General features: G+C 40.8%; 1 protein-coding gene and 1 pseudogene across 4 annotated transcripts in view; one reads left to right on the top strand and one right to left on the bottom strand.

The window, feature by feature from the left end:
* Positions 1 to 26159, top strand: part of R3HDM1 (R3H domain containing 1) — a 114349-nt gene extending 88190 nt beyond the window's left edge. For all 4 annotated transcript variants that reach the window (XM_006880736.1, XM_006880737.1, XM_006880734.1 and 1 more), the window contains 6 exons: positions 11448 to 11551; positions 13183 to 13355; positions 15951 to 16095; positions 24443 to 24525; positions 24990 to 25074; positions 25798 to 26159. In XM_006880736.1, coding sequence (XP_006880798.1) covers positions 11448 to 11551; positions 13183 to 13355; positions 15951 to 16095; positions 24443 to 24525; positions 24990 to 25074; positions 25798 to 26159 — 952 coding nt within the window. The remainder of the gene's footprint in view (positions 1 to 11447; positions 11552 to 13182; positions 13356 to 15950; positions 16096 to 24442; positions 24526 to 24989; positions 25075 to 25797) is intronic.
* LOC102867616 lies at positions 3151 to 11210 on the bottom strand (annotated as a pseudogene).
* Positions 26160 to 26731: the final 572 nt, after the last annotated feature.

Below are 26731 nucleotides of genomic sequence, written 5' to 3'. Positions count from 1 at the left end.
CTAATGAGAAAAATATTTTTCAGGAATAGCATTTTATTTATTGATATTTAAAGTTAGTGTTCTCTATTATAAAATTATAAATGTTAATCTATGAATACTATACACTTGCTGCAGAAGGTCAAGGACTGCAGCCTTCAATACAGACTGAAGCTCAACATCAAGAAAACAAAGATTCTCACCACAACAAGATAAAGGTAAACAATCCAATTGAAAAATGGGCACAGGATATGAACAGACACTTCACCAAAGAAGACATTCAGACAGCCAACAAGCACATGAAGAAATGTTCAAAATCCCTAGCTTTAAGAGAGATGAAAATCAAAACAACTATGAGATATCATCTCACCCCAGTAAGAATAGCAAAATTTAACAGAACAGCAAGCAACAAATGCAGGCAAGGTTGTGGAGAAACTGGAACCCTTATTCACTGTTGGTGGAAGTGTAAAATGGTGCAACCACTGTGGAACGCGGTGTGGCACTTTCTCAAAAAGTTGCAAATAGGGATACCATTTGACCCAGCAATTCCACTACTGGGAATATACCCCAAAAAGACCATAACTGACATCCAAGCAGATATATGCACACCCTTCTTTATTGTGGCTTTGTTCACAATAATAAGGAGTTGTAAACAACTTAAGTGCCCATCAACAAACGAATGGATAGAGAAGCTGTAGTATAGTCACACAATGGAATACTATGCTGTATTGAAAAACAAGGAATTCATGCAATATTATTCAAAATGGGTGATCCTGGAGGGCATTATGTTGAGTGAAGTATCTCAGTCAAAAAGACAAATACTGCATAGTGCCACTGTTGTAAAACAGGACTGACATCAAGGGTGGAGGAGACTGAGAAAGATGGGATAAATAGTGTTTACTGCATTGAAACACATGAGGGAGAAAACTGTTTAAAAGGGATATGTGATTAGGTATTATTGTCATGACAGGAGTCCAGAATGAAGGCTGCATAGTGGAGTGGAACTGGGGGGAGGTATTGTAAAACAATGAAAGAATTTAACTTTTCAAAGAGAAGAGTGGATTGTTGGGCGAGGGGTGGGCAGGGAGAAAAGTAGAACATTGAATGAATGAATGAATGAATGGAAATCCAAAGTCTCTGTAAATTTTCATTAAAACTAATGATAATTAAAAAATTTTAAAAATGAAAACAAATAATTCTCACCCCTGGGCCAATTGGCAGCATCAGTGTGGACGATGAAGAGATTCAAATAGTTAACAGTTTTAATTTGCTTGGCTCTACTGTCAGCAGTCTTGGTACCAGTAGCCAGGAAATCAAGAGACAAATTGCATTGGGAAAGTCAGCTGTCAAGGACCTCTCCAGAGTACTGAAGAGCAACGATGTCAGGCTGGAGACTAAGGTGGTCCTGGTCCGGGCTATAGTCTTTGCAATTATGTGCTATTCATCAGAAAGTTGGACAGTGACTAGGGATGATAGAAAAAGAATTGGTATCTTTGAGCTGTGGTGCTGGATGAGAATGTTGAATATACCATGGACTGCTAGGAGAACAAACAGGTTTGTCCTAGAGAGGTTGAAGCCAGAATGCTCCTTGGAGTCAAGGATTCTGAAGCTTCATCTGACACACTTTGGGCATGTTGCAAGGAGAGGCTGATCCTTGGAGAGGGGCATCATGTTTGGGAGAGTGGAGGGACGACGCAGGAGAGGCAGACCCTCAATGAGATGGATGGATTCTGTGAAGGGGTGGTAGGAGTGAGTGTGTCAGAGAAAGCGAGGTTGGCGCAGGATAGAGCAGCGTTTAGGGCTCTTGTACATAGGGTCGCTGTGAGTCACAAAAGACTCGATGGCACATAACAATAACAATCTAGGAAAACCATTGTTGGCTTATGGGCAGTACAAAAATAGTTATCTAGCCTGCTGGCCATGATTTAACACCTCCAATTCAATGACAAGTAATAACAACATACTTGATAATTGTTTTTAGGTGCTGGCACATATGACTTATAGTGACCCTTTGAACAACTGGACTGAACTCTTTCTGCACTTTCGCCAAGCCTTCTGTTTGATTTTTTTGGTAAATTCTTAGTCATTGTCCAGCTCTCAGAAGCATAGCCAGTGACTGGAAAAACCATAGCCCAAATCAGACATATGTTAGTGATCAAACTGACATCACTGTTTCTAAATACTACTTATATTTTGGCTAACAAGTATTTTTTCATTTCATTAAACATTTCTTCATAATTACAGCTTCTAAAGACTGAATTTTTTTAACAGGTAATAATTTATTTACCCTAGGAACGTTTGGATTCAGTCAACTTTCTTTTTTCCGTTTCTTACAGAATAATTAATATGACTGTTTTGAGGTCTTGGCATGTTACTGCTAAAGTCTTCCATTTACAATTATAATGGGTACTACTTTTCATTCTTTTACATTTCAATAGTCACATTTTCATTTGTGCCTTAGCATTTAACTATTTGACTTTTTCTGGCCTCATCTTACATTCTTCAGGGTTTCAGGAGGTAATTTACAATTTTACAAACTAATTTCATAAACATTATGACTTTTAAACTTTAAGAATAACTTAAATTTATTAAGGCAGGTTTAATGCTGTGTTAAAATGAGAGAGCAGAAGGTTAGATAACACAGGATTACACAGCAATAAAAAGCATTTGGACTCAAATTCACACTGCCTCTGGCATCCAAATCCATAGTACTTTCCATTAAATCTAAAATTGTTTAAAAAAAAACATCAAAATAGATAGCAGTGTAATATCAATGGAATTTACAAGTATCTAGTGAGTATATCTTAGTACCCAGTGTGAATTTTCTCTTGCACTATGTATGATCTGCCAAGTCAGGATCAGCATCTAATCAAAATTATGTCAGTATTGACCTTTAAAATCCATTTCTAAAGCCTTTCTAAATGGTCTTCTCACAAACAAATATTCTTGATGCTTTTATAGACTACAGTAGCTTCTGGTTTTAAAAATATGGATTTAATATGTGTTTGTCATATTTTCCATATGGCTTTTATTTTTTTTTTCCAGCTAACAGGCAGATTTTATTCCAGGTGTTGGAAAGCTGTGACCCCCCCCCCCCAATTCCCCAGGGTAACGGTGGGGTGGGGAGATGAGAGCCTGGCCCAGATATAAGCAAACAGGCAGTGGGGCAGCAGCTCAGAGCAGGAAGGGGATGATGGGCGAGCGCAGGGATGGGTAGTCGCGGAACTCCTTCAGGTAGCTTCGGTGCTTGCCCTTGGCCCAGATGGTCATCTGGGTGAAGCCCACCAGGGAGAAGAGAGCCACTGGGAGACACTGTGTCATGATGGTGAAGCCGATCCAGGACCCGACCTCGTAGGTGTAGTTGGGACAGGTCACCAGCATGAAGAGCCAGGTGAAGGGGTTCTTGGTGGGGAATGGGATCTTCCTGGTCTTGGACCCTGCAGGCCGCAGGTTCCTCAGGGCCATGTGGATGGAGAAGTTGCCAAGCTGGCAGATCACAAAGCTGGCCAGGGCCAGCTTCACCTGCTGAGCTCCGTAGGTGGGGGGTGTGTAGAGGAGGTGGTTGATGTAATAGGCCATCCAGGCAGCAAAGCCCCAGGTAGTACGTGCAGTTCTTGAAGATGTTGCGCAGGGGCATGGTGCCGTGGGAGAAGCGGTGCACGAAGATGGTCTCCAGCAGGCGTTTGATGTAGTGGAATGAATGGCAGATGCAAGCGAGGTGCACCACTGTGTGCCGGCTGGACGTGAAGTCGTATTTGTGACCATAGATGAAGGGCACCCGGAAGTAGAAGAGCAGGTAAATGAAGAGCGGCCCCCCGTACTCCATGAGGAACACCGTTACCCAGCTGATCTGGGCCCCAAGGTCTCAGAAGTACAGTGTGGCTGTGGTGCTTACAGGCAGCTTCTTCAGGACATCCTCATCCTTTAGGGACTTGCCCTTGGGGTCCAGGCGAAGGGACTGGCGGGCAGGATACCACTGTGGATGACTCTTGGTGAAAAGGTTTTTGATCTCAGCGATAGTGGCATGGGGTTCCACCTTGTCCAGGAAGCAGAGTTTCTCCCTGGTCTTCGCATCCAGAATCTCCACTTCATAGTGCTTCTTGGTTTCTTCGCACAATGATTCTACTGCTGCAGCAGATACCTCCTACCAGTGCGCACCACGGAAAGGCACACTTCATGAGCTCGCCACGCGGCGCGAGGCATCAGTTCTGCGCCCGCCCCATGGCTTTTATATTTTAAAACTATGATGAATATAGGGGGGCAAATTGCAAGGAAGGGGATTTTCTTTGAATTATAGAATCTTCCAGGAATAAAATTAGCATTTCCGAAAATCAGAAGAATGCTAAGCAATTTACATCATCCATCCTTCTCCAGTGCCTTGGTAGAGAGGCATCTCTTAGATGTGTAGCTGCTCCAGACACTAAGAGGAGACGTTAAAAGTTTGTGAAGCACCTTGTGTAACCTGCAAGACTAATTTTTTTATGCAGTGGCCAAATATAGCTTTGAAAGCTATTTTCAGAGTCAAGACTTTACAGGAAGTATGAGATTAAATGAGTTAGTGCTTAATGTTTTCTTTTCCTGTTCATGGTTAGAATATGAACTTCTTGAAGCACCAAGCCTAATCTGTTTTATTTCTGTGGGATTTTTAACTTTTAAAACTCCCCTTCTTAAAAAATCAAAACAAAACAAAAAACAAATTCCTCTTCTTTCTATTTCTGTCCTCTCTTCCAGAAAAGGAAGGGGGGGGCATGTGTGTGTACACACGTACCCTCAAATTGCAACAGACTGGTGGTACAGGAGGAGATTGCCCCTCCTACAGCAGAGAGCATCTGGTGGATTCAAACCACGTACCTCTAGGGTTGCAGTACAACTTCTTGCCAATAGGCCACACGAGCTCCCTCAATTTTTGAGATTAATGCAAAGCTGTCTTTAATTTAGAAATATTTGTATCTTTAAGGATATTTATGTAAGGGCTAATTTAATACTAGGAAATAGATCTGATTATCTAAAACGAATGCTCACTAGCGTGTTAAGCAAGAATAGTCCTTTTGTTGTTTAGTGAGATATAGTCTTCATCTCAGTGAACTGAATGTTCGTAACTCTGTTCAAAATCATTTAGTCAACACATGCAACAGAACTTGAGTAAACCATCCCATGATTTTAGCAAACAAGATAAAGGACACAATGTAGCCCATAGGAACTTGAACCAAACTAGTCATTAGGAAAAACCCTACCAGTTGAGAGAGAAACATACTCTTTGGAGCAATCACCATACAAGATAAAACAAAAAGCATTTGCCCAAGGATAAAACTCAGAAGGCAGGAAAGGGTAGGAAAAGACACATGGAAACAGAGAAAGTGGGAAGAGTGCTGTCACAATATGGGATTCTAACCACTATCACGAACATAATAAATACGAATTCTTGCATAGAAAACAAATTTGCCAAAACAGCTATGAGATTCCATCTCACCCCAGTAAAAATAGCAAAATTTAACAGAACAGCAAGTAACAAATGCGGGTAAGGTTGTGAAGAAACTGGAACCCTTATTCACTGTTGGAGGAAGTGTAAAATGGTGCAACCACTGTGGAACGCGGTGTGGCACTTTCTCAGAAAGTTGCAAATAGAGATACCATTTGACCCAGCAATTCCACTACTGGGAATATACCCCAAAGAGACCATAACTGCCACCCAAGCAGGTATATGCACACCCATATTTATTGGGGCTTTGTTCACAATAACAAGGAGTTGGAAACAACGTAATTGCCCATCAACAAACGAATGGATAGAGAAGCTACAATGGAATACTGTGCTGTATTGAAAAACAAGGAACTCACGCAATATTAGTCAAAATGGGTGACCCTGGAGGGTATTATGCTGAATGAAGTAAAATTTTCATTGTTTTACAGTCCCTCCCCCCAGGTTCACTCCACTATGCAGCCTTCATTCTGGACTCCTGTCATGACAATAATACCTAATCACATATCCCTTTTAAACAGTTTCCTCCCTCATCTGTTTCAATGCAGTATACATTATTTATCCCATCTTTTTCTGTCTCCCTCCAACTCTGAGGTCAGTCCTGTTTTACAACAGTGGCACTATGCAGTATTTGTCTTTTTGTGACTGAGATGTTTCACTCAGCATAGTGTCCTCCAGGGTTACCCATTTTGAATAATATTGCATGAATTCCTTGTTTTTCAATGCAGCATAGTATTCCATTGTGTGACTATACCACAGCATCTCTATCCATTCGTTTGTTGATGGGCACTTAAGTTGTTTCCAACTCCTTGCTATTGTGAACAAAGCCGCAATAAATATGGGTGTGCATATATCTGCTTGAGTGGCAGTTATGGTTCTTTTAGGGTATATTCCCAGTAGTTAAATTGGTGGGTCAAACGGTATTTCTATTCCAACTTTTTGAGACAGCACAATACTGCCTTCCTTAGTTGGTGGCACCATTTTACACTCCCATCAACAGTGAATAAGGGTTCCAGTTTCTCCTCAACCTCTCCAGCTTCTGCTGTTTGCTGTCCTTTTAAATTTTGCTATTCTTACTGGGGTGAGATGATATCTCATAATTGTTTTTATTTGCATCTCTTAGAACTACGGATTTTGAACATCTCTTCATGTATTTGTTCTTTTTTGGTGAGTGTTCATATCCTGTTCCCTTTTTGCAATTGTGTTGTTCACCCTTATCTTGTTGTGGTGCTCAGGTATTCTATAAATTCTATATATAAGTCCCTTATTTGACATGTCATTACCAAATATTTTTTTCCCTGTCTGTGGCTTCCCTTTCTACCCAGTTGGAGTTTTTAGACGTTTGTAGGGATTTTATTCTTAGAAGATCCATTCATCTATTTTATCTCCTGGTTGTACGTTTTTCAGGATACTTGGAAGACTTTATGTTGTGGATTAGGGCTTCTAGGGTTCTTCCACGCTTTACTCTAATGAAATTTATAGTCCTTGGTTTTAATCCTAGGTCCTTGATCTATTTTGAGTTGTTTTTTGTGTATGGAGTGAGGTGTGGTTCTTACTTGAATTTTCTTCAGATAGTTTTCCAATGTTGCCAACACCATTTATTAAAAGGGCTATCATTTCCCACTTAACTGTTTTCATCTCCTTGTCAAAAATCAGTTGAGCATAGGTAGATGGGCTGATTTCTGGGTTCTCAATTCTATTTCATTGACCTGTGTGTCTGTCATTGTACCAGTACCACATTGTCTTGACCACCATGGCAGTGTAGTAGGATTTTAAATCAGGGAGTGAGATGCCTCCTATCTTGTTTCCCTTTTTAAGGAGTGCTTTGCTTGTTCAGGACCTCTTTCCACTCCAAATAAAATGGAGACTGGCTTTTCATCACATTGAAGAATGGAATTGGTATTTGTATTGAGATTGCATTGAATGTGTAAATTGCTTTTGGTAGTATTGTCATATTCACAATATTGAGTCTTTACATCCATGAGTAAGGTATATTCTTCCATTTCTTCAGGTCTCTTTTTGTTTCTTGTAGTAATGTTTTATCATTTTCTATGAAAATTTCCTTTGTGCTTCTGGTTAGATTTCCTCCCAAGTATTTAATCGTGTGATTATCTATTATGAAGGGTATTGTTTTTCTTAGCACCAGTTCTTTTTTATTTTTGTTAAACACATCTGATGGGTAGTGTGCATATGTCATAACAAGGTTTAAAGGATGGCACATATTATACAGAAGTATGACGTTCCAGTCATCATGCTTATGAACTGGAAAAGGGTCTTCATTCTAGTTCTGTGTTCTCTTTGTCACTGTAGAGAAATCCATTTGATTTTTGTATGTTGATTTTGTATTCTGGCACTTTGCTGAATTGGTCAACTATAGCCTGTAGTTTTCTTGCTGAGTCTTTAGGGGATTCTAAGTATCCTATCATATCATCTGCATAGAGAGATAATTTTACCTCCTCTTTGCCAATTTCGATACCTCTTATTTCCTTCTCTTATTGCTATTGCTAAGAAGTGAAGGCTGGGTTTAGAAGGGGTCGTGGTACTATGGCATATTGTAGCTAATGTTAGATGGATCTTGGCTGAAAGCAGGGAGTACCACAGAAGTGTCTATCTGTGTTTCATTGGTTATAAAAAAGTGTTTGACTGTGTGGATCATAACAAACTGTGGCTAACTCTGAGAAAAATGGGAATCCCAAAGCACTTGATTATGCTAATGGGAAACCTATACTTGGACCAGGAGGCAGTCGTCAGAAAGGAAAACACTGCATGGTTCAAAATTGGGAAGGGGTATGCCAGGGATGTGTCCTATCTCCATACCTTTTCAATCTATATGCAGAACAGACTATCTGGGAGGCTGGGCTGTATGAGAAGAAATATGGCATCAGAATTGGAGGAAGATTCATCAACAATCTACATTATGCAGATGACACAACCCTGCTTGCTGAAACAGGAGGACTTGAAACACTTACTGCAGAAGGTCAAGGACTGCAGTCTTCAATATGGATTGAGTCTCAATATCAAGAAAACCAAGATTCTATTAAAACAACTATGAGATATCATTTCACCCCAGTCAAAATAGCAAAATTTAACAGAACAGCAAGCAACAAATGCTGGCGAGGTTGTGGAGAAACTGGAACCCTTATTCACTGTTGGTGGGAGTGTAAAATGGTGCAACCCCTGTGGAAAGCAGTATGGCGCTTTCTCAAAAAGTTGCAAATAGAGATACCATTTGACCCAGCAATTCCACTACTGGGAATATACCCTGAAGAGACCATAGCTGACATCCAAGCAGATATATGCACACCCATGTTTATTGCAGCTTTGTTCACAATAGCAAGGAGTTGGAAACAACCTAAGTGCCCATCAACAAACGAATGGCTAGAGAAGCTGTGGTATATTCGCACAGTGGAATACTATGCTGCATTAAAAAACAAGGAACTCATGCAATATTATTCAAAATGGTTGACTCTGAAGAACATTATGCTGAGTGAAATATCCCAGTCACAAAAGGACAAATATTACATGATGCCACTGTTGTAGAATGGGACTGTCCTTGGGGTTGGGGAGAGACTGAGTAAGATGGGTTCAATAATGTATACTGCACTGAAACAGAGGAGGGAGAAAACTGTTTAAAAGAGATATATAACTAGGTATTTCTGTCATCACAGGAGACTAGAGCGAGGGCTACATGGTGGAGGGGACCTGGGGGAGGGTTTGTAAAACAATGAAAGAATCTTTTCTTTTACTTTTCCACAATTTTTGGACTCATGTACTTATAACTTGTTAGTCAAATTTGTGTCTTCTAGGTTGCAACACCCCCATGATACATCTTCAAGGATATGAACATGTACGGCCAAGCACAATCAATAAGAGTGCATCTAAATTCCAAAATCAATCTCCATAATAGTCTATGTGTTTCCTACTGCCAAAGGGGCCCTTTAGAGTAGTGAGAGAAGAGCTTCACCCTGAAACCCACAGCATCCCTTTTCAGCAGGAAGTAGCTAAGAGAATACGCCATCCCCTTTTCCTTATGACTCAGGGTGAAGTCTCTCTCAGGGAGGAGTGATAGGGAATGGCAAAGGACACACTGACAAAGAAGATTAATCAGAACTGGCTTTGACAAGCACTGTGGCATTTGGACAAGAACAAACTGGGAGGAGGGTAGAGAGAATAGTGCAACAATGAATGAATGGAAACCCAAAATCTCTGTAAATGTTTATGAAAATTAATAAAATATAGGGAAAAAAAAAGAAAACCAAGATTCTTACCACTGGGCCAGTTGACAGCATCATGATAGATGGTGAAGAGATTGAGATTGTTCACAGCTTTAGTTTTCTTAGCTCCACAACACTCTGCACCAGCAGCCAGGAAATTAAAAGACTTGTTTTGATGGGAAAGTCTGCTATTAGAGACGTCTCCAAAGTATGGACGAGCAATGATGTCACACTGGAGACTAAGGTGTGCCTGATGCAGACTGTGGTCTTTGCCATCACTTACTATGCATCAGAGATGTGGACATTGACTAGTGATGATAGAAGGAGATTTGATGCCTTTGAGCTGTGGCGCTGAAGAGTATTGAATATACCATGGACTGCCAAGAAAATGAACAAGTTCGTCCTAGAGAGGGTTAAATCAGGCTGCTCCTTGGAGGCAAGAATTCTGAAGCTTCGTCTGACATATTTTGGACATATTGTGAGGAGGGACCAGTCCTTGGAGAGGAACGTCTTACTTAGGAGGGTGGAGGGACAGTGCAAGAGAAGAAAACCCTCAATGAGATGGATTGATTCCTTGAGCGTGGTAATGGGGGGTAGGTGTGTCAGAGACACTAAGATTGGCACAGGATAGAACAGGGTTTAGGGCTGTTGTACATAGGGTTGCTATGAGTCGCAGGTGACTGGATGGCACATAACAACAATGGAGTTTATAAGTTAAGGAGCTTTACTGACACATTATAGAATCTTAGTTGCATGTGCAGTTGATTTCAGATTGCAAAAGTTGGTAGAAATCTTCTGTTTCCTCCTTTTTGGTGTTATTTTTGTTGTGTATATTTGAAGATAGTTGTTCTTCAGGATGAATCTAGAAATGCATGGTCTTTTTTGCTATGAATACAACTCTATTTTTCTTCACTTTTTCATCTCAGACCTAGTTTATCATATGCCAGCTCACTAATAACTAGTATGTCAATATTTATATGTTCGATTTCTTTTTTTAACAATGTCCAGTTCTCCTACATTTCATACTTCTTACATTCCTTGTTTCATTTATTAGTGGGTGTTTGCAACTATTGCTCCTCATTTTCTTCATCTTCCAGTATAGCCTCCAGTGCTATATCTAATAGTCTAATAAGTGTGTTCTGTTCTTTATAGGGTTTTATGGGGTTAGGTGTGTCAGAGACAATGAGGTTAGATTGGGATAGGACAAGGGTCAGAGCCATTGTTCGTATGGTCACTGTGAGTTGTAGTCAACTCAGCAGCACATAACAACAACAATAATTGGTTATTGATACGTTGGTTACAGTACTCAGCTGCCAACTGAAGGCTGGTAGTTGAAACCCAACACCTACTCCACAGAAGGATGTGGTATCCTGCTTCTGGAAAGATTTGTTATTTCTGTAGGTGCCATAAAGTTAGCCTGTAGGGATTCTACAAATTGGAATCAACTGGACATATAAATTAAGAGTTTTCGTTTCTTGAGAATATGTGTCATTTTGAAAATATGTGCTAACCCGAAGAGACTTTAAAGAGGTGTTACGACACATCCCCTGTTACAGTCTCAAAGACTATCTTAACAAAAGAAGTCAGTGTTCCTGCCTATCAGGATTTTCTTTAATAAAGAAATATATTTCCTAAAGAAAAGATCTCAGTGGGATTTGACTTGACTACTGATCAATTTGGAAGGCAGTTTTTATTTAAATAAGATCATTGACTTGTCTCTAGAATTTTGACATGATTTTAATTTCATTGTCCTGTTTCTCATGTTGGCTTGTTCTTTCTAGCTCATCATTAGGTTACTTACAACATCCAGGATCAGAACAAGTGCAGTTTCCTCGAACAACATCACCGTGCAGTTCCCAGCAGCTTCAGAGCCACCAGTGCACAGGTATGAGGAGATCCCTGGGGTCGGGGAGGGCAGAGTGATTAAATGATTTTTTCTGTTTGAGAACAACCACATTAAGTTCCGTGGACATTTCTAGAAATAAGGTTCTTGACTTTCTATAAGCCAAGATATACCCCAGGATATTTAAGGTGCCATAGTAAATCAAGGTTAACCTATTTATTTACTACTAATTAATGCTACCACACCAACCTCCTGACCTACCTTTAGGTTCTCCTCCTTCTCTTGCCTCATAAAGGTTGATGGTCTGGTGTCCTCTTCTAGGCCCTCTTCTCATTGCTTTTAAGTTCTCTCTGGGTGAGCCAACCACATCCTTAAGGCTTCGGCGACTGCTTTTTATAGGACTTTCCAAATCTTACTTCTCAGAGAAGACCATGAATGCTTATTGGATATCCATACCCTGCTGTGTCTTGGACACATCAAACTCAGTGTTTTTCCTCTACTTCTTGCATCCCTTACCTTCCTTTCCCCTTAGACACTAAGAGAAAAACTTCAAAGTCATCATTAACTCCCTTCTCCTCTCTCCTCCCCATTAAGTTCATAGAGTCATCAGTTCCCCATATATGATGCGTTCTTCCCCCACAATTGCTATTTTTTGATCAGTTCTTTTCATGCTTTCTTTTCCGTAGTCTTAAAATCCCATTCAGTCCTAACAGTACACTAAGAAATTACTGCTCCTACAGAGGCTTCTTCAGTCTAAAAGACAGCAGTCTGTTCTTTTATCTCTGCTTCTGTCCAAGTACACTATACAAACTTTTATCTCCATCTTTCTTCATTGTAATGTTTTGTTGACAGTAAGTATAAATAGATGCCTGAAAAATAACCAATAAAAGATTTTAGCATAAATGACTAGTTATGGCCACATCCGGCGTGGGATGCTGTAACTGAAGAGTGATGTGAAATACCCCCGAATGGCCCTCAGCCCTTTCAGTGCTGGTCAGGCTGATTCTGTTTCTAGATAGGATTTCTCTTGACTCTGCAGCTGCTGTAATGTTTTAGCATATATTTGATTCTCACAGTGTAAATGTAAAGTCAGCTGGGGTCCTTCCTAGCTTCATTTTCAGGTAAGAAAGCAGAGAATAAAATAGGTCACATGTTTTTGGTTTTTTGTTTTGTTTTGTTTTTCGCTTAAAAGACATTTCATGGTATTAAAATTGTGCTTTCTCACACCCACATCCCAAATTTTTCCACTGCACAAAACTCATTCACTAATTTATTTTCTAAAGATGACTTTATATTGGCAATAGTTACTAATTTTTCCCAGAGATTTTCTTTGTGTATTTATTCATATGAAGTACCTGGTTTTACATTTCTTTCTTTTTTTCTTATGCACCTTTGAGATCTGTCTCATTTATGCTCCTCTCTTCTTATAGATCCTGCAGAATGTAACTGGCTGCTTCTGAGTACCTATTGGGTCTAGAATAAATGAGATGTTATGAATATGGGGTCAATTTTAATGCCCTTGTTGTTAAACACATGTAGTTGTAGAATAAAGCACTAGGGTTTAAATCCAAATCACTTAACAGTAAAATTTTGTTCAAAAATGTAAAGTTATTGCCATTATCCAGCATTCGATGATACCGACTGAATTGCCTTGTCCTGGTTGTATTTTTCAGGTATGCCACCTCTGCCACCCAGTGGAGGAATGGTGATGATGCAGCTCAATGTACCAAACAGCGCACAGTCGCATGCCCACTCACCCCCACAGTGGAAACAAAACAAATACTACTGTGATCACCAGAGAGGACTGAAGTGTGTGGAATTCAGCAGTGTGGACAGCATTGTCCAGGTAAGAGGATTTGTTTGTTCAGTATTATTTTGACCCTTGATAGTATTTTAGTTGGCTGCTAACAGAGGTTTGTGGTTTGAACCTACTAGCTCTTCATGAGGGCAAAATTCTTGGTGATCTGCTTCCATAAAGACAAACCCTGTGGGCAGGCCCACACTGTCACATGATTGCTGTGATTCAGATTAGACTTGGTGCATCACCACCACCACAGGATTAAACTGTGATAACTTACCAGGTGCTCTGATGCTGGAGGCCTGTCATTAGTGTTTCAGATACCAATAGGGTCATTCTTGCTGAACAGATTTTAATGCAGCCTCTATACTAAGATTAGGAAGAACAACCTGGCAGGCTACTGTTTAAATTCATATTTCAGTATTATTTCCCAACTTCTGCACACCTAAAATATTCTTAACATAAAATTTTAAAAAACAGTGCATCAAGGAAAAGGCCATAGGCAGGTGTTAAAAACATTACATAAAGGGGCTCATTGAGACTTTAAAATGAGTATAGGCCAATAGCTCTTGAACCCACTGATCAATTTCACATATTTGCAGCCACCATGAGGGCAGCCCCATCTGACCCCCTCCCAACTCCACAGGAAAACTCTCCCATCCTCAACACAGCACTGGTTTTTGTGAAATTGGATGTCCCTGTGCTCCCCTACCTACTTTCACCAGTGCTGATGTTAGTGTTGCTTCCCAGGGCCCTGCTGCAAAGTCTGCTGATTGGTTGCAGTGGCCAAACAGAACCACTACCTTTATGGGGTCCATTAGGGAGGTGAACAGAGAGCCTTCTTGGTTGATCACAATTATAGGGAGCTCTACTGATGGAGCTCCTTGGGAGCTTCACTGCTGAAACCCAAAGACAGATCCCGCAGCAGTTCAAATCCATCAGCCACAGCACTTGAAAGCAATGGGCAGTTTCCTTCTGTGCAATTTAAAGCTTCCAAAGACCCACTGGGGAGCCAGCTGAATCAGTTCCAATGGCAAAGAGTTTGAGTTTTCAGTTTTAGGGAAGTTCTCTCTGTCGCTCCCTTTGTCGAGTCATTCCAGGTCATAGCTGACCCCCCCAGTGGAGTGACAACCCAACTCCTTACCAATGGGTCACCAGAACTCCCAAGTTACAACTCCAGTTGAAAACAACATAATCTTCCATAAAGATGACTACTCAGCATTACCCACAGACCCTTTGACCTTTGGTCTCGATTTTAGGTCAGAATTACAAAGCTCTCTTAGTCTTGGCAGTTACAGTATCCTCCCTACCCCACCCCACCATCTTTCAGTAAGCTTGGGCTGCGGCTCTCTGCCTCTGGCCCTGCGATAGTATCTGAGGTCAGCTCTGCCCCGCCTTGTCGGTCGCTGGTTCTCCATGGTTTCTGCTCTGCTCTGGATCCCTGCCTGACAGGCCCAAGGATCTATGGCCTAAGAATGTACACTGCATTCTCTGAGGCTGCTTCTTTCTTACTGGTAGTGAGATTTCCATTTTCTTCCTCTAAACCTGCTCATTGAACACTGCTTGGATAGTAATACTGCCTGATCCAGTCACTAGTAGTCTATATACCTTATTTGCATGTTCTCATCCAGCCATGTGGTCAAAGTCAAAGGCACTGGCCTGGGAAAACCATGTTGAACAAGAACCCCGTTCCACTACAGCCTCCTGATGTGGTATGAAAGCAAGTTCATGATGAATTCTTGTTAAAAAATTGTACCTGATCAGACCTATAAACCTAGCTACTACCTTACAGCAAATAATAAGAAAAGAAAGAACATGATATAGAGGATATTTTACTCAAGAAATTGGCCCTGTTTTTTTAACACATTAATGGCATTTTGAGGACTGAGACTGTATTAAATTAGAAGACTCAAGAAATATAACAGATTAATTTTATACATATAACTATATAATACATTGTTGAGTACCATGAAGTCAGAACTGACCCTGTTAATCACATGGTAGGAAATTGCCCATCCTTTACCTGTGGAGCAGCTGGTGGGTTTGAACCGTTCTCCTTTGGGAACTCCCTACGCATACAGTAAAAAATTCTTCCTGCCTATTTTGTGGCTTTTTGTTAATGATCTGGTAAGAAACACTGAGATGTGAGGCAAAAGTAACACGGACCTTAATGCATCAGGTTGTGTGTCATCATGACTGGGCCATGATTCTGGTTTAGTGGTTACAAAATGGTGTAACTTGACATTCATGTGATGATGTGGACATCCTGCATTTTCATACAGTGCCAATTTTTACATAACTCAGGGTTTGGAACTAACCATTTTGATAAGTGAAGAACAGAACAGGAGAGAAAGCCCCTATAATAAAATGTTCACATTTGAGAAATCTATATTATTAGTAAGTACAAAAGTGAGTTAAAATTGGATTATAATGTACCCACTTTTTTCATTTATATATATAATATGTGTACTTAAGAGACTGTTACCATGGGAGTTAGAAATTTTTTTCTAAAATATCTGAACTTTTTTATAATTAAATGCATCTTTGTAATTAGGAAGAATGAAATGTTTTCGTCTGAAAGGAGCTTTACAGACAGCCCTGTCCAAGATGCTGACTTACTTTCTCGATGTATTGTTATTGCAGCACAGCCCTCAACTCAGCAGTCCCATTGTCTCACCAGCTCAGTCACCAGCACCAGCTCAGCTGTCCACCCTGAAGGCTGTTCGTCCCTCTGCACCACAACTTTCCGTGATGCCTCCATTTTCTAGACCTTTTGTCCCTGGGCAAGGTAAGTGCATGTGAAGCTCCTCACTGGCTCTGAGAACTTGCAGACCGAGATAGATAGATATATAGATATATATCTATATATATATAGATATATATCTAGATATATATATAAATAAAATGTATGTATGTATATGTATGTATGTGTGCATATATACACATGTATATACATATATATATATATATATATATATGAAAGTGGAAAAACTGACTTTCACGGAAAATTGCCTAAAATTTATTAAATCATTCAATAATTCCTGATACACTAGAATTAAAAGAACTTTAACTTACTATTGTATAAATTCATTCCTCTCATTTGTTCTTTCCATAACAAATCTGTTGCCATCAAGTCACTTCTCACTCAGATGAGCTTGCAGAGCCGAGTAGAAGAGCTCCGTAGGGTCTCTAAGCTGCCACCTATACAGAAGCAAACTGCTGCATCTTTTTCCTGTGGCCACTGACTCCAGTTAGCATCCTCCAGCTTAACCACTGCACAACCTGCTTCTCCGTTTCCATATTAGAAGAACATAGATCAGGATTTTCATTTAAAAAATTCATTGGAAACATTTGATGACCTTAATAACAGAGAATAAGGCAAAGTCCTCACCCTAATCAGTCCTGCATCTGGTTCCTGGAATGAATGGAAACAGACTAAAATAAAGCAATATGGACACTATTAAGTTTATGTCTTGGCTTTTGTCCTAAGGATAATGCATTCAAAGACTTATATACAGAAGATTTTGTTTTGTAGCCTACAAATTTAGACACAAATATCCACCACCAGTGTCAATTAAAAACAGGTTGTAGGAGAAACTGTTGGCTTCATAACCAACTCAAATGGCTCAGATGAAGATAAGAAAACCATCCAGGCTGCTCTGCCACACCTTCCCTGCGGTGGACTGCTCAGTCCCCTGCTGGAGAACCTCGGCCTGCTCACATTCATGGTTGAAGCTTTGAGAAAATTTACAAGAGAAAGAAATCCTCCTGGAAATGATCCAGTGTTCAGAATAGCCGGGACATGTCAGATTCATGATGGGAGAAGAGAATTAAATCTGACTACAAACCATTTGATGGAAAACGCCATCACTGTTGAAGTTTCAGTAGAAACAACAATAGCAAAATTTCTTAAAGCAGCCACCAGGGTCACTGATGAGGTGGTTGATAAGTTTCTGGACAATTGGAAAATGCCAGGAGTCACTATATAGTACTCATTCCTCTAAAGTACTGCATGGGTCAGTTACTCAGATATTTCCATCTAATTATTGACTGTGCTCTTGAAGATTTAGAAAAGAATAGAGACTGTTTAAAAATACTAAAAACTAAAAAAAAAAAAGTACTTAAAACTCTGGCAAGGCCATCAGGCTATGAGCACATTCAAAAGGGACTTCTTCCAAAACTCTGCACAAGATGCCAAAAGCAAGTTTAATTGGTTTTGAAACCTTCAAGTGTTTACAACTAAAATGGTATTGTTTTTTATGGTCAATATTCTTTATGTTAATGTTAGTTAATATTCTTTATGTTATATTCGATACTAAGTGTTTCAGATACCCCAGTGTCATCAGTTTTGTAAAATAACACAAACTAGAAATGTCTCTGGTTCAAATCTACCAGATGCTCTGCTGGAGAAGGAGGGAGCAATGTCCTCCTGTACCAGTCAGATCTGACTTGAGGGTACACATAAAAAAAAAAAATAATAAAATAAAAATTTTTAAAAATAAACTAAAACTAGAAATATCTCTATTTTTTCTTGGGAATGGGAACAAATTCCAAGAAAGATGATCCAACTGAATGTGGAAACTATTGAACATTATCATTAATATCACATACAAGCAAAATATAGCTGAAGATCATTCAAAAATAGCTAGAACAGTACATTGGTAGGGAACTGGTAAGAAGAATTGAGACGCAGCCATGGCACCAGGAATATCATTGCTGATTTCAGATAGATCCTGGCTAAAAGTAAGGAATACCAGAAGAATGGCTATTTATGCCTTATTGACTACTATGCAAAGGCATTTGACTGTGTGGATCATAACACATTGTGGCTGACTTTGAGAAGAATGGGAGTCCCAGAACACTTAATTGTGCTTATTGTGCAGAACCTGGTCCAGAAGACTATTGTGTGAACAGAGCAGGGGAGCACGGCCTGCTTTGGAATTGAGAAGGGAATGTGCCAGGGTTGTATTCTCTCTCCATACCTATTCAATCTGTATGTTGAGCAAATTATCCAAAAAGCTGGACTCTATGTGGAGGAGTGTAACATCAGGATTGGAGTGAGACTCATCGACAATCTGCACTATGCAGATGACACAACCTTGCTTGCTAAAAGTGAGGAGGACTTGAAACACTTGTTGAAGATTAAGAATGCAGCCTTCAATATGGATTGTATCTCAGTGTCAGCAAAACAAAGATTTTCTTTTTTCTCCCACTGGACCAATAGGCAGCATCATGATGGATGGAAAGGAGATTGAAACTGTCAACAGCTTCATCTTACTTAATCAACAATTAACACCCTTGGTGCCAACAATCAGGAAGTAAGGAGACACACTGCACTGGGAAAATCTGCATTTAGAGACCTCTCCAAATTACTGAGTAATGATACCAGTTTGAGGACTAAGGTGTGTCTGATTCAGGACGTAGTCTTTCCAGTTATTTGCTATGCATCCAAGACCCGGACAATAAATAAGGATGACAGAAAAAGAAATAACACCTTTGAGCTGTGGTGTTGGAAAAGAGCACTGAACATCCCATAGACAGCCAAGAGAACAGATAGGTCTTGGAGAGGGTGCAGCCAGAGTGCTCTTTGGAGGCAAGAATGATGCGACTTCACCACACGAATTTTGGACATGTTGCTAGGAAGGGCTATTCCTTGGAGAAGGATGTGATGTTGGAAAGGGTGGAGGGTCGGCGAAGGAGAGGAAGACCCTCAACTAGGTGGATTGACACAATGACTACTGCAGCGGGCCCTTGTGTGTCAGGAAGTGTGAAAATGGTGCAGGATACAACAAGGTTCAGCTCTTTTGTTCATAGTGTCACTATGAGACGACACCTAACAACATCATCATCATTTAGTATTTGGAGATTTGATGGCCTAGTGGTAGGGAGAGATACTGCCATCCCAAAGGCACACGGTTTAAATGCACTAGCTGTTCTGCAGGAGAATGATGGGTACTCTCCTCCCATGCAATTTACTGCCTCTGACTACCCATCAGAGTGTCAGGTATGAGTTGGTTCCCACTCTGTGGTAGCAATCTTAACACTAAAATCTGGCAACTAATACACATAATACATTTTGTAATATTTTGTAGGTGTGAACATCCTATTTGGGGGAGGAGATGAAATAAGTAGTCAGCAAGGGGCAAAGGGCACTGCTGTGTTCTTGGGCTTTGTCCAGTATGGAAACAAATGGCCACAGGAGACATGTACTGTACCCCTAATGTTAGTAAATCACTGTACCTAGAGGACTCCAAGAACTACAAAATGAGATGCTTCCCTCTGTCCTCTCTTGTTCAACGTGTACAGTTATATACATGTATAAGTATATTCTCATCTTTTTTCAAACTACATCATTTCTATAAAATTTTAATCTTTACAGAACTGTAGTGTTGTAATGTGCCTTTAAAAAAAAAGGCTAAATGCGGCTGTAAATTCTGGTTGTCAAGCTGGACTTTATTTTGTGTAGTTGTACCGTAATTTACTCACCCACTTCCCTCTAGCTAGTTACGTAGGTGGTTATTTTGTTTACTATTACTACTGCAAGATCTGTGTGTACACAGAGCTTTTTCCTTAACTTTTTATTTTACTTCCTTTGTATAAATACCCAGTATATACTAAATTTGAAGGCATATAATATGTTCATTTTCAGGCCTGGTATTTCCTATTTGGAGTAAGAGTTGTATCAATTTATATTGTATTCAGTAATTAAAATATAGCTATTGGGCTAAAAAAGTAAATGAAGCATCAATTCATATGCACTAGCATGACTCAGGCTAAAAGACTACAAACACCATATGTTGGTAAATATGCAGAACAACTGAAACTCAGTTATTCATGATAAGAATATGAAATCTGCAACCCATTAGGGGAGAAGCTTTGTTAGATTCTTATAAATGTAATAATCATGTAACAACCTTGTTTCATAATAACTTAAACTGAGCATTATATCTTTAAAATGGAATGCTACTCAAAAATTCTTTTTTTAAAATAACAAAATATTACTCTGCTGCACTCAGCAACATGGGAGAATCTCATGTTAAACACAAAACAAACCAAATGCATAATTATACACACTACACGTCTTAGGCTGGGTTCTCCAGAGAAGTAAAATCAGTGATGTGCTAGTAGATGCTCCACTGGAGAAGGATGGGCCTCTCCTCCCATGCTATTTGCTGCCTGTAAAAAGTCACTGGAGTGTCAGCTATGAGTTGATTCAGATTCTGGCAATGAGTGTTGTTTTTGTTTTGATGTGGTGGCCTAGTGGGTAAGGGATGGTGCTGCCAACTCCACAGGCAGACAGTCCAAATCCACCAGCTACGCTGTGGGAGAAAGATGGGCATTCTCCTCCTGTGTGATTTACAGTCTCTGAAAATCCACTGAAAAGTTGGCTATGAGCCAGTTCCAACTCCATGACAATGCATTGATACATACATACACAAAGAGATTAATTTCTTTCTAGTAAACAGTTCTCATATTCCTAAAGCCTAGTAAGTCCCAGGTCTGTGAATCACACCTCAAGAGAGGGTAATGAGTCCAAGGTCATCCGCAAGCAGGATTCCAGAATGGTGGCTTTGGAGGAGTCCAAGGTTTTCAACAGGCAGTTTCTCTGTTTCAAGTCTGGAGGTCGTGAGCGGGATTGGGTGTGGTTCTCTAACTACCAGTGAGGCGCGCGCGCGTGTGTGTGTGTGTGTGTGTGTGTGTGTGTGTGTGTGAGAGTGAGAGAGAGAGAGATTACAAAGTTAGGGCTTACAACACAGGGAATGGTTGCATGAGGCTAAAGATCTTGGCTGGTTGGCACACAATATTAACCACACTGTGCCTGAGTCCAATTATATGACATCCAATTACCTGGAAATCAGACAGTGATTTGACTAGGACATGGAATTGACTAGAAAGGAGATAGAGAAAACTTTTCAGGAATAGACATGTTCTTTTTTTTTTAAATACATTTTTTGTAATTATGATTAATTAGGTTTTTACAATTGTTAAAAATGCATCAGACTCAGCAATAAGATACACGTTTAACTTCCAAGTTACATGCAGCATGTGCAATCACCTAAGTTCTAGAACAAAGACTAGAAAGATACCACAATACTTAGAGTGATGAGGTTATCCAAGTAGTTTTTATATGGTCCTTTATAATGCTTCATTTCATTTTCTACAAAGCCAATTAATAGTTTAGAGAAGCAAAGCTTATTACAAGAAAGAAGTTAAAAGCCCATGTGGCAGTACATTAATAGATCTGTGGACTGGTGTGAATGCCCCAAGTGAAACACACCACCAGTCCAGTAAGAAGGGCCGTCAGTCCATATCCCAGCTCCATCATTTGAAAAGACTTCGACTTCTGCTCCAGATGACTAAATCATACTTTGTCCAAGGTTTTCCTAGAATTTTTAACTAACTCTCCTTATCGTCTGTTAATACTACTATGGTTTTCAGCCTTATTACTTTGTTACCATGTGACAATTTACACTGACATTTCTGCCCATGAATTGTATGCATCACCACAGGTCACATTGCATCTTTGACCTCAGTACCAAGGCCCATGTCACATCTGTACCTTCCACCTAAATCTTAGGAGGGAGTATGCACCCTGAGAATGGTAGGGGTGTGCCCTGCCAGGGAACTGTGTGAGAACCTACACAGTGTTCATCAGAAAGAGCCCCTTGACTGGAAGACTGTCCGCATCATGCCTCTCTCTGTAATAAAGCCATTGAGAGAAGAGGTGTAAGATTTCCTGAACAGGTTTTGCCAGCACCAGCACTTACTGGCGATCTCCCTCTAAACACAGAAGGTGCTAAGAACTCTGGGGGCTTGTGGTTAAAAATCAAAGGAGAATGTAACACAAACAAATGCAGGATAAAACTAAAACTACAAGATCATTCCTTAAATAGCTAAAAATGTTGAAATGACTACCGCGTTGTACAGATACATATCATAGTATCACAATATTCTGTAATAGAGCATTTGTTACATGACTTAGGTGTTTTCTGAATATTATACAAATAGTTCATGGTCAGTTGCACTGCTAAACAAAGGCAGCAGGTTTCACATCTACCAGCAACTCCACGTGAGAAAGATAGGCAGTCTCCTCCCATGCCCTTCACAGCCTCACAAAACGTGCTGGCGGGTCAGCTGTGAGTCTGCTCTAACCTGACAGCATTGGGGTGAGTGGTATGTTTGCATATGGAACAAAGTCATACCTGTAAAGTGCTCTAGTTCTTGGTGCTCTCCCAGAACCACAGGGCTTTACAGACTTAGCCCTACAGTTGCCTGCCTCTGGGCATGTATCACCCTGCATGCAGCCCTGAGGAGCCTTCAGAACCGGAAGGCTCAGGGCACAGCCACAGCCGCCCCACACACCATCTCCCTGCCAGCTCTGACCTTGGGCAGTAGCCTCCTAGGAGCTGAGCTAGAGCTGCCTTGGCCCTGTGAACTCGACTCCAGCCCCACCTCCTGGTGCCCATCCAAACATGTCCCTCTTCCCCACCTCACAGACGCATATGCAATAATGTAAGGCCAAGTGGACATTTTGTGGTGCATACCTGTATACATTTTTATGACAATAAAAGAAATCATGTGTCTCTCTGGAGACTAAGGTGCGCCTGATACAGGCCATGGTCTTTGCAATCACTTGTTATGCTTCGGAGAGCTGGACAATGACTAGGGAGGACAGAAGGAGAATTGATGCCTTTGAGCTGTGGTGCTGGAGGAAGAGTATTGAATGTACAATGGACTGCCAAGAAAACAAACATTCATCCTAGAGAGGGTTAAACCAAGCTACTCCTTGGAGGCAAGGATTCTGGGACTTCGTCTGACATACTTTGGGCATGTTGCAAGGAGGGACAGGTCCTTGGAGAGGGACATCATGCTTGGGAGGGTGGAGGGATGGCGCAAGAGGGGAAGACCCTCTATGAGGTGGATTGATTCAGTGACTGGGGTAATCGGGATGGGTGTGTCAGAGGCAGTGCAATTGGCACATGATAGAGCAGGGTTTAGGGCTGTTATACATAGGGTCGCTATGAGTCACAAACGACTTGATGGCATTTAACAACAACAACAAAAGAAATCATAACTAAATAGGTAAGAGTATATGTAAATATATAGATGCATGTATTTACAGTGGTGAATTTGGAGCTATATGAAGTTTAATGTTCACCCAAATTCTTCCTTTGAAATGTTACATAGAATTTTAATCATCATAGAAAGATGTGGATTTTAGCACCACAGTCTAAATAGACTGGATGATAGAGTTATTTGGTAGATTTTATATGGGATGTTAGGAAATAGTGTCATAAAGTTTTTCATAATCTTTTTCTTCCCCAGTCTTCAGGGTTTTTTTCATCTTCCATTTCCATTCATATTGTAAAACTTTTCTTATTTTTGGGAATAGATGGTACATTGGCATGTTAAAAGGTACACAGAGAAGTCTCTGCCCGTCTCATTCCCTGCATGCCCAGTTCCCTTTGCTCTCCTTCCTCCTTAACCTCTGTTTTCAGTCTTCTGAGAGGTACATCCCAGCTCTTTAAAGGAATTTGTTGTTGTTGTTATGTGCCGTCGAGTCGTTTTCGACTCATAGTGACCCTATGCACAACAGCCCTAAACCCTGCTCTATCCTGCGCCAACCGCACTGCCTCTGACACACCCATCCCGATTACCCCAGTCACCGAATCAATCCATCTCATAGAGGGTCTTCCCCTCCTGCGCTGTCCCTCCACCCTCCCAAGCATGATGTCCCTCTCCAAGGACCCGTCCCTCCTTGCAACATGTCCAAAGTATGTCAGACGAAGAAGCCCCAGAATCCTTGCCTCCAAGGAGTAGCTTGGTTTAATCCTCTCCAAGATGAATCTGTTTGTTTTCCTGGCAGTCCATGGTACATTCAATACTCTTCTCCAGCAGCACAGCTCAAAAGCATCCACTCTCCTTCTGTCCTCCCTAGTCATTGTCCAACTCTCTGATGGATAACAAGCGATTATGGACAATTTAATTATTTTAAATTGCTTCTACTTGTTTTATGCTTCCACTCATGACTTCTACTTGCTCATTTTAATTGCTTTGTACAACTTTGAAAATGCTGGCAAGTAAGTTTAGAATTAAATAGACAAAAATAAGAAATATTTTTCATTGACTTTCAGGAGACACAAGATACCCACTACTTGGCCAGCCACTGCAATACAACCCAGCCACTGTTGTACATGGACACATTCCAAACCAGCAGGTATGAGGACACTCGTGTCACTTTTACGTGGTTTTAACCATTCATCTTCCATTGCTGGCGGTGTGGGAGGGACCCCTGCACCCACTGTTTTGTTAAACACAATGTCAGCTCTGTCCCTCTACCAGCTAGCTTATAAAGGTTACCTGGCCTCACCAAGAAAAGCAAGGAGAAACAGTACCTACTGGCGTATTTGGCTGAGCAGTAATTCTCCAGTGCTGCCCCAGGGTGGGTGGTAGATGTGAAATTACATATCCTCGCTTATAAAAATGGTCAATGAATAACTTAACTGGTCATAGTGAGGGGCAAAAGTGTACAGAAGCAGAATTCAGAAGGCATGGGATTAGTTTTTCCTGCTGAAGTATAAAACTGTGATGGAATTGGCATAATACATGTTAAAGTTTTTAACATTTCAAATCCAGTTTCCAGTGCCTTTAAGTTGTTCCTCATCTCTTGTGGATTTCCAGGGTCATCCTGGAAACAGGCATGGAAACCGAGGAAGGAAACAAGCTAAAAAAGCCGCGTCCACTGATCTTGGCGCAGGAGAAGCAGGTATGTCCCTCAGGGTGTCTGGATGTGGCTCTTCAGGTATGTCTCTCAGGGTGGCTGGATGTGACAGTGGCTGAAAATGCCCAGCCCCAGAAATCCTTTCCCTGGAGTGTGCCTACAGCCACAGAACAACATGTAGTATACGGTTTAGGATTCTCACGTGGTTTCTTTTAACTTTGACTCATTGCAGATGAGAGGGTATAGTTGGGCCCAAGTAGTTTGAGGAACGGTGAAGGTTCTGCTGGGAAAATCTGTGTATGAATTAAGGTGATGGTCCTTGTCAGAACATACCTTTTCCTCTGCACCCTTTGAAAAAGAATATTCCGTAAAGCAGATGGCTGAATAAATGAACAAATATTTTGCCTTCCCATGGTAAAATGCTGTCACATTTTGGTTTTGGTTTTGTTTGATGGGTTGTTTTGTTGGATTTTTTTTTTTTATTTTCTCTTCACGACAGACTTGGGTTAGTTGGTGCATTTCTTTAATTTGCAGCAGGACAGTGAAGTTCAGAGAACTTGATGCCACACAGTAGACAGTCCACTGTAGGGCACTGCCTCTGGGCATCAATGAGTGAACACTGCCAAGTTGGCAGCCTGGCCCTAAAAGTTTGGTAGATTTGAATGGTCTCAGAAAACTGTGTTCATTTCCTGTTCACATTGAAATCTGCAGAACTTTAGAACCCATCTTTTAGTAGCACAATTAATTCTAGACCTTTTTTCATTCTAGTTGTTGGGAAGGTCTTGGAAATAACTGAACTACCAGATGGCATAACTCGCATGGAAGCCGAGAAGCTTTTTGGAGAACTCTTTAAAATTGGCGCCAAGATCCGGTGGCTCCGAGACCCACAGTCCCAGCCCCAGCTGCGGCGTCACCCCCTCTGCTGTGGCAGTGGGGACAGCACTGTCAACCCCGAACGCTCTAAACCCAGTGACTTGGCCTCCACATACACCGTCCTAGCCACATTCCCTTCCATTTCAGCTGCGCAGAATGCATTGAAGAAGCAGATTAACTCAGTTAACAAGTTTAAGCTGAGAACAAGCAAGAAGAACTATGACTTTCACATTTTGGAAAGGGCAAGTTCTCAGTAACAGAGCCACCTTTGGACCCTTTGCCTCCATGGGCACCCTGTCCTCTCCCATCTCCGATTGGCTTGGTGTTGGGAGCTTCTGTTAACATTATAGAGACTCCTAGAACATGTGGTCATGGCGTTACGGCTTTGGAAGAAAGGCCAGTGATCCAGCAAAGGGCAGAGAAAGATATGCATTTTTCCCCAAATAACTATAGGAATCCACATCAGAATGATACAGAATTAGCAGCTTTTTCTGAGGAAATGCTGTTCAAATGCCTCTTAACTTTTATAGTTACTTTGTTTTCTATTTCTGAATTCTTGTATCAGATCCAAAGCTCTATTTCTATTGTACAGCAAATTATTCTTCAAAATTATTATAACCAGTTGCAACCTTTATTTCTTTTCACAACCAGCACAGTGTGACCCAACATAGAATTTGTGAAGGGAAGAATGCAGAAGTGGAAGGATCAAGTCCGAATCGTTTGCCATCTTTGGTGGGGAGTTAAGGGTGGTGGTGACTACTCTTCCCCTGAAAGTCTCAGAAACATTTCGAGAAAACAGAGGACTCCCTGATGCGCTCCTTCCTTTTGT

Source organism: Elephantulus edwardii, unplaced genomic scaffold (genome assembly GCF_000299155.1).
Source record: "Elephantulus edwardii isolate Elephantulus edwardi_28Jun2011 unplaced genomic scaffold, EleEdw1.0 scaffold00010, whole genome shotgun sequence".
Classification (NCBI taxonomy): domain Eukaryota; kingdom Metazoa; phylum Chordata; class Mammalia; order Macroscelidea; family Macroscelididae; genus Elephantulus; species Elephantulus edwardii.
This window is presented reverse-complemented; position numbering and strand designations above follow the sequence as displayed.